Source organism: Corvus cornix, chromosome 19 (genome assembly GCF_000738735.6).
Source record: "Corvus cornix cornix isolate S_Up_H32 chromosome 19, ASM73873v5, whole genome shotgun sequence".
NCBI classification, from domain to species: domain Eukaryota; kingdom Metazoa; phylum Chordata; class Aves; order Passeriformes; family Corvidae; genus Corvus; species Corvus cornix.
The window spans coordinates 11,139,818-11,148,425 of record NC_046348.1 but is presented as its reverse complement, the minus strand read 5'-3'; the positions used below and the strand labels follow the sequence as shown (position 1 = coordinate 11,148,425).

Below are 8,608 nucleotides of genomic sequence, written 5' to 3'. Positions count from 1 at the left end.
AGTCTGGAAAAGTCTCACGTTTTCTGTGGAGAAGTCTAACTAATCGGCATTAATGAGTCTAGATCTAAATTAAGTATGTTTCCATGTTCCATATTGAGTTCTCTAGGTTGAACCAATAGTGCAGCATCATTAACTGCTTTCTTTCAATGCTGCTGAAATCGCAAAGCAGACTAATGTAATAGGTCTGAACTCTGGTGTTCCACTAGTGTCCAAAATAATCTGTGAAGAAAGGCTGAGAGGGCTGGGGCTGTTCAGGCTGCACAAGGCTCAGGGGAGAGCTTCCTGCAGCCTTTCAGTACTTAAAGGAGGCTTGTAAGAAAGATGGGGACAAACTTTTCAGTAGGGCCTGTAGCGATAGAACAAGGGTCAACAGTTTAAACCTAAAAAAGTTGATTTAGACTAGATATAAGGAAGAAATTTTTTACAATGAGGGTGACAAAATACTGGCATCGGTGGCCCAGAGAGCTCCCCATCCCTGGAAAAATTCCGGGTCAGTTTGGCCTTGGCTCTGAGCAATCTGATAAAGCTGAAATCATAGAATCATAGAATGATTTAGGTTAGACATCCTTTGTAAAATCCTTTTTAAAGGCTTTACAGTGGAATGTGGTAAGCGAGCTGGTGTTAGTTTACCCCTACTGCTGTGCAGAAGAGGACTTACTTTTTCATCCAGCTGTAACTGGGCGCTTACACGTGGTGTGGAAAGGCGGTGCCGCTGTCTGCCCACCCGGCAGAGCCTCCGCAGCACGAGGACTCAGCCCCTCGCCCCTCGGACGCGCCCGCCCGTGACCGCTCGTTACAGCGGCTGCGAGCGGCGGCCCGGGCGGGGCGGGGCGCGGGGGGAGCGTCCGCTGCGCGCAGCTCCGGCGGCTGCGGAGCCCTTTTCTACCTCTGTAAGTCGGTAGAGAAAACCACCTGAGCTAAAACTAAAGCTTTCTCCTGTCGTATAATTCATATTGCAGGATCAGTTGTAAATTTCGTATTAACGGTTTAAAAGGAAGTTGTGTTTTACGGTAGCAGACACTGAGGAACGGATTTGAGGTTTGTAGCTTTAATTACTTTGTGGCGGTGTCGCTACACTCTGGGACAGGACAGCATGACATACTGGGTTTTCAGAACAAAACGGCATGAAGTCCCACCGTGTTGCCTCTCGGAGGCGTAGCGACCTGGTTCAGGAACGGTACGACGACCACCTCAGGTCGTTCGGGCCATCAGCTCGCAGACACCAATATGGTAGACGGCAAATGGCGTTTATTCATGGGTTACACAGGGTTAAATAACCTGGGTTTACCGCGTCACTTCCTTCTGGTCAGGTATTACCTGTAGAGGGGAGGGGTTTTACCTGTCCCGCACAACGCGATATCTTCCGAACGCCTGTCCCTAATCTCCTACACCACCGGTCTCAAAATAATGTCGTGGACAGCCATCACTGGGGGGTTCCTCTGCTTTCAAGGTGACTGAGCACGTTTTCAGAAACATGACATTCATTGTTCTCAACTGCTGTTCAGATATCTCAGCAATTCATTGTGAATCATTTGGTCATCCCTTTCAAATTTGCCAGTATTTCTAAATGCCTTGGAATGTTACTGGGAATAGAGATGATAAAATTTTGCAGAAGACAACTAATATGCAGCCTGATCCATACTCTGTGACTCATGCGAGCCAAAGTAAACCTCTGTTCAAACCAGGTGTGCGTTCAGATCCACCGAAGCCATTGGAAAATTTTCAGTTATTATGGAAAGGGTTCCAGTTCCTGCTCCACCTGTTCATGTGGGGGGAAAAAAAATACTGTTTTTAACTAACGCATTTTACTATGCAATGTAGATAACCTGGTAAAAAATCCATCAGGGAAAAAAAGTCTACCTAGACCAAGGGGGGCCTGAATGTACAAATCAAGGGACAGTCCATAGAAGCACTGCCCTTTTGTGCAAATAGTTGCAGACTTCATGTGTGCAGTGCCATATAAATTCATCTACAGGTCTGCCTCAGTAGCAGTCTTTGTAATTGATTCTGATCACTGTTCAGCCTAGTCACAGTTTTGCTCTTCCATGTGCATCAGGAGCATGCTGAGTGTCTGTGACTGCAGCTTTCCTACATGCGTTAGCATATATTGCTCATTTTCCTTGCTTACCTTGCACCCCAGTCTCTGTTGCTTCTTGAATCTCTAAGGCCTCCTTCTCTCAGGCTAATGGCTTCAGTTCTAGCGTTAAACCTGTTTTCTGAAGCCTGTATTTTTCTTTGGCTAGCTCTGAAATACCTGCATTTTTCTGTAAGACAGTGTTTCTTCAGCTGAAAGTCCTTTTTTGCCCTTCCAGAATACTTGCGTATTTCTGTTTACATGTCAGCTGGCATGAAAGGCACTGTAGTTACCAGTTTTAATGACCACTGTTTGAAAGAGAAGGAAGATAATTAGCAGCTTTCTAGCTGTCACTGCATTGTTTTCGCAGCTAACAATTGCAGTTGCTTCCTGCTTTTCTGTCCAGGACCAGCTCTGCTTCTTTCTGACCAACGTTGCTTCTTTATCATTTTGTGATCTTTTTGAACGTTGTTGGGTTTCACTCTGAGAAACTCTGCTCTGGTCTAAACTATAGCACCATCTGATGTCATGCTTTTTATCTCCTTCGTCTCTTCTGTCTGGCTTCCAATATCTTCTCTCCCAGGAAAGAATATTGTTGACACAGAGATGGAGTATACTACTAAGGGTATTTTATGACTGACATTTTAGATAGCTAGGTACTTAACACACTTCTTGTTTGCTTTCACAATCGTTATGCATTTCTACAACAAATCAATTCAGAATTACTGTCAGAAGCTCTGGAAACTATCAAAAAATAATGTACAGAGAACAAGCTCAGTCGAGGAGAAGTATCAGTCGAGAGGTGTGGGAGGGAGAAGGAAGTTGAGTTAAGGGTAGCTGTGCTGAATGGAATGTGGGCAGAGCTGTGTGTTGCTGAGGAGCAGTTGTGGGCATTTGGGCTCAGGAGCTGTCTCGGGAATACTGGATGAGCATACTGCAAGAATAGGAAAATAGATAATCAAACTGCTTTGCAAAAATTCAGGGCATTGGTTTCTCCCTCCATTAAACAAGTGTCCCAGTATGCTTTGTTCTTTGTTCTATTTTAGTCCTTTCCGGACTTTCCCATTTCCTCATTTGCCTGCTGAAGTTCCGCCTTCAGCTTTTCAGGTCCTGTTTTGGTTTGGGGTTTGGTTTTTTTTGGTTTTTTGTTTTCTTTTGTTGTGTTGCGTGGTTGTAGGGTTTTTGGTCAGTTGGGTTGTGTTGGGGTTTTTTTGGTTGTGGGTTTTTTTTGTTTTTTTTTTCCTAATCATCATTAGAAAAAAATTGCCTAATCAGGCATTGGAACAGGCTGCCCTGGGAAGTGGTGGAATTGCCATCCCTGGATATGTTCAAAAGGCATGCGGATTTGGCACTTGAGGATATGGTTTAGTGGTGAACACAGCCACGCTGCATTAACAGCTGGACTCAATGATCTTAGTGGCCTTTTCCAACCTTAAGAATTCTATTATTCCATTTCTTTTTACAATCTAGATTTTATCCATCTCTCCAGCCATATTCTTGAAAGGTGTTTACTTCTCCAACATCTGGGAAGCTATTTACCTTTTATATTTGTTCACTTTTTCTCTTGTTTTCTGTGGTTGCTTGTTTAGTTATTCCAGCCTCCTCCACAGGTCTCCTTTCCCTTCTTCCTATTGCATAGTCCATCTTTTCCTGTCAGTTCCACTTCTCTCCTCCTAAACTCCACTCACAAATTCTTCTGTTTCTTCACTCTCCCACTCCAAACACATCAGCACATTCTTCCCTACACATCAGCAAAGACTTGGGGAACTTTGAGCAAGACATCTATTATTTTCATATCAGTGTCATTTTGCAGGTAAAAAGAACAAAATATTTCTCATCCGCACGGACCCGTCTTCTCCCCTTCCTGCTTCTGCAGCTAAATGTAATGCTATTTCTGTTTTCAGGTTCCACATTACAAGAACTAACCTGCATTATATCCAGAAACCTTCCAAATAACAATGGCCAGACTCTTGCAAGATACATCTAAATTTCATCCCTCAGAATGGTACACTGCAAACAGGATGCAGCGTGCCAGTACAGAGTCCCAGAAATCCAGGTCAGAATGTGTGACAGCTGAGAGTTGGAGGCTGGTGGATGAAATCGAAAAGACAACTCAAAAAACCCAAAGCGATGTCAATAAGAAAATAGGTAATCCCATGTCTTCTGCAAGGGTCAAGACGCATTATTTGAGCTATATGTTTAAGACAGACTTAACAAACTAGTTGATAATGAACAGGAGTATGTGTCAATGCCATGCTTGTTGATGTCATGGAAAAATCAAAAATATTTTATACAATATTTTGAGGCAAACTCTTTATTTTTATTACAAAACACACAAAAAGCTATTTTAACCAAACCTCCTGACATGGGGTTGCAAAACTGTTTCCACACAGCCCACAGCACTACAGGCACTCCACTGTAGAATAAGTCTATTTTTAGCCATATCTAAGATCTGAGCTACAGTCCTCTTGCTCATAAAATGGGCCTGTATTAATACGCGTTTGTTATTTTGATTCTACAGAACAGAGACGGGAAGAAATAAAATTCTGGAAGCAAGAACTAGATAACAAGCTAGAACAAATTGTTCATGAGACAGAGGTATTGTTGACTTTCAAGAATAGGCTGGAGAGAGCTTTGGAGAGCTGCAAAGAGCCACTTGTCGTTGCCCAAAAGTGTCTCCTGTACAGGTGAGATGATTCAGAAGAAAAGCATTCAAGGAGAGAAAAAAAATATCTAGGTAATGAACCTTTAACAAATAATAAAAAAAAAAAAAGACTGCAAACTAAAGGCCTGACTCTCTTTGCAGTGGAGTCACAGTCTGATTTAGGTGTTCATACACTGGGGAAAGCTGAACATCATCATCTGTTAGATGCAAGCATTTGAACAATGTGGTTGATGGTTTTTCCTTTTTTTATTTAGGCAGAGGAGAGCTGGGATTGACTTGGTGCATGATGAAGTGGAACAGGAACTACTGAAGGAAGCTGAAGTCCTCCAGGGGATTATTGCTTTACTTGGACGTACATTGGAACAAACCAATGAGCAAATCAGGTGCAGAGGCAAAGGGCACAATAGAACACTAATTAGATGAAAGTTAAGACAGCTGCAATACTGAGAAGTTGTAGGGTCAGGCTGAGCACAGGTCCTAAATTATCTTCAATGCTAAACAGTTGCAGGAGGCCAATCAGTAATGGTGAGATGCTCTGCATGTAGAATACAAAGTACTTGCACTTGATCCTTGGTCTTCACGTGATTCAGTCCTGTGCCTTTAATTTCAATGTGAATTGTACCATCAATTTATAGAAAGGCAGCTTCATGCTGTAGATTTTGTGACTTGACAACTAAGAGTTCATACGCTAATATTTCCATAACAGCATTTGAATTACCTAATGCATGTATGCATGCATATTAAGGACACCTGTGAGTGTCTACACTTTGTCTTAAGAGTTTGGTTGTTTCTTCTCCTAGACGAAACCGTTCAGCAAAATACAACCTGGAAATGGATCTGAAGGACAAATTCACAGCTTTGACGATTGATGATTACTGTGCTAGCTTGACAAACGACACTCCTCATATCATATATGCTGACAATGCAATGAAACTGGAAGGAAAGTAAGTGGTTCTTTAGTTCAACAAACATATGATAATTATACAGATAATGTGGGCTGTCCCAGTAACAGCAAGATTAGTTTTGTGTAAAACAGGCTTTATCTTTTCGTCAACTGTTTCTTATACTTCTGTCCATCACTTTTTTGTATCACAATAATTATGCTCCCAGTGAACTCCAGTTTAGTAGAAGTTTTTGAAGTTCGCCATTAGCTAAGGAAGAATTTCACATATTGTTTAAACACAGAATAGATTTACTGCCCTTAACTTCTTTCCTCTCCCAGAATGTCCCAGTGGGGAAAATGCTGGACTGGGACACCTGAGGTGTGGAATCAGTTTCTGACTCAGTCATTAACCTGTCAAATGTGCCCCTTCTGCATGGGTTAGTTAGTGTGAAAGGTTTAAATGGAAAAATAGCTACCACAGAAAAATGGGCTGAAAAGAGGAACCATGCTGAGAAAGCAATGTGTGTGAGAGCCTCAGGAAGTCACTCTTGCTATGGAACAACTGGCAAACTTGTAACACCAAGAGACTGACAGCTCTTGCTGCCATCACGTTGGCGTGCATCAACAACGGGTTGTGTAACTCAGACCACACCCAGAATGGTGTTGCCTGCTGTGTGCAAATGACAAGTACAACTTTATATAGCCACCCAATTAAACAAGGAATGAACCCTCTGAGGAACTTTCCAAACACCCACCTGCAAGCCACAGCAAGGATGACCCTCTAATTCTGGAGATACAGTTGGGGCTGGGCTTCTCAACTATTGCTCCAGGCAGGTACTCTAAGTGTCGCACAGGTGAACTGTGTGAGAGAATAAGTGACTGTGTTGTGTAAATAGCTATCTGCTGTGAATAGTAACAGCTTTATTAATGAAAGATGTTCTAAGAAATACTGGCTATTATGTGTGTTTCCCCCCACAATAACTTAATCCATCGCCAGGGGAAAAGAAAGTTATAGCAAAGTTGCTCTATGACTCTAGCGAATTTGTTTTCGTCTGACTCTCATCTACTTCATTACAAAATTATTGTGACAGAGCCTTTATTTTGTATCTGTAGAATTCCCAGGACAAGTGGCGCTTACTGGGACATGCAGTTAAAAGTACTGCTTTGTTCTTGATTTTGTGGCATAATTACAGATTTATGAAGCCATAGAGGACCTGCTGCTGTCTGTTGGTGACCTTTTATTTTGAATCTCTTTCAGTTTTGTTAGCCCTGAGGACTGGATAGATTTCTCAAACATAAATGTTGAAAAGGCTGACAAGCAAAGAAACAATTCTTTGGCACTGAAGGCGCTTATCGATAGCATTCTCTCACAGACGGCAAATGACATGCGCAAGCAATGTGAGATGGTGAATGTTGCTTTTAGAAATAGGGTGAAGGAAGTCAAGGATGCCAAGCACAAGCTAGAGACATTTCTTGCAATGGTAAGTCATAGGGGACAGTCAGTGAAAAAGTGGAAGCACTGGGCTTGAGTTATCTACTGGTTTTCCCAGTCCAGTGGGTAGCATTTATCTGCCACGTGTTCCTTTTTGTTCCCTTCTCCCTCCTCCGTAAAAGTCATCTTAGATTTTTTTTTTTTTTCTTGGTTCTGTGTGCACCACCACAGAGATGCATTTCTGGAGTCACTTATTCAATCTAAATGTTGTTGTAGCCATCAGTAAAGTGAGGATTTTCCTTGTGATTTTTAGTTGCAAGGGGCTCCTATAGCTTTTTCAGGATTGTGATATAAGAGCCTGATAATTGATAAAAGCAGGGTCAATGTGCTCAAAATTTGACGCATGAAAACTGAGTATTAATATTAAAAATTAATTGCTGAGCATAAATTTCTGGGTTCACCCAGAACAGTGTCATCTGCTTTCCAATGACAGAATCATATGCCTGGCTAAGTTTTGCAAAATATCGTTTGATGAACTAACAACATAATGAGTGTTACTGTGATTGTTACAACTACTAAAGATGATGATGATGATGATGATGATGATGATCTCACACATTGTAAGAGGCGGTGTGCAGAATTTCGTTGTTGGATTTGTTAAGGTAATGGATGAGACTGCCTCACAGGAGAAGAACATTGCAGCCTTAAAGAAAGCAATTGCTGATAAAGAAGGACCTGTAAAAGTGGCTCAAACCCGCTTGGAAGCAAGAAACCATCGCCCCAATGTGGAACTGTGCTATGACACAGTGCACTGCAGCCTGATGAATGAAGTTCAAGAGATTACCAAAAATATTCAAAGGTGAGTGGAAATTATGCAAGAGGAAAATCTGTGGTATAGATTACTGGGTTAATTTAATGTGTCAGAGTAACAATGGGTCCCAGCTATTCTCCCTGAAAAGTTGGGAGTTGCTTTTCTCTTAAGGGCAGGACACTTTAAGGGAAGTTGCATGGATATTGTCTCCATGAATCCCTTTCCATCTTTCTTTTTTCTTGCTCAGAATTCCTAACCCATATAAGAAAAAAAAACCTATTCATGTGTTTTCAACTAATGGCTGCCTCTATTTTCCCTATTAGATTAAAGGATGCATTGGCACAGGCTGAGACAGAGCTGAAATGCCTGAGCTGCCGACAGCTTTCCTTGGAGGAAGAGATCAAGGTCAAGGAGAATACACTGTACATTGATGAAGTGCTGTGCATGCAAATGAGAGAGTCTCTTTACATAAACAATTACTGAAGTCATCATACTGGGGGATTGTGCTCCAAAGAACCAGCTCCTGCTGAAATTTTATTTACAAACTTCCAAATTTATTGGCTTGGCTCAATGCTGTCTAGTTGTGCAAGGTAATTAAAACAGACCTAGTACTTACAGCTATCTGTTTCACAGCTATCTATGCTCTAAAACATTTGATGAAATCTTCCACTTGGCAATAAAATTCCAGAATAATGAGAAATGCCTCTTCTTCCATGTTTCTCTCATGTGTAACCAATGATATC

General features: G+C 41.8%; 1 protein-coding gene across 2 annotated transcripts; it reads left to right on the top strand.

The window, feature by feature from the left end:
* The first annotated feature begins 15 nt into the window (after positions 1-15).
* Positions 16-8,565, top strand: TEKT1 (tektin 1). 2 transcript variants are annotated; one of them, XM_019287643.3, is made up of 8 exons: positions 16-890; positions 3,979-4,222; positions 4,596-4,761; positions 4,994-5,122; positions 5,540-5,683; positions 6,881-7,103; positions 7,717-7,913; positions 8,189-8,565. In XM_019287643.3, exons 2-8 carry the CDS (start codon positions 4,033-4,035, stop codon positions 8,346-8,348), a joined length of 1,209 nt encoding a protein of 402 aa, XP_019143188.3. In that variant the 5' UTR covers positions 16-890; positions 3,979-4,032; the 3' UTR covers positions 8,349-8,565. The 2 variants fall into 2 exon arrangements, with proteins under 2 accessions (XP_019143188.3, XP_010400539.3); XM_010402237.4 differs by lacking the exon at positions 16-890 and adding an exon at positions 900-1,450.
* The last annotated feature ends 43 nt before the right edge of the window (positions 8,566-8,608 follow it).

Bases quoted from the DNA above. Each gene is read 5' to 3' on its own strand.
- TEKT1 (XM_019287643.3), top strand. From the start codon at position 4,033: ATGGCCAGACTCTTGCAAGATACATCTAAATTTCATCCCTCAGAATGG. The intron at 5,123-5,539 runs GTGCAGAGGCAA...TTCTTCTCCTAG, and splicing joins CAAACCAATGAGCAAATCAG to ACGAAACCGTTCAGCAAAAT. The intron at 5,684-6,880 runs GTAAGTGGTTCT...AATCTCTTTCAG, and splicing joins GCAATGAAACTGGAAGGAAA to TTTTGTTAGCCCTGAGGACT.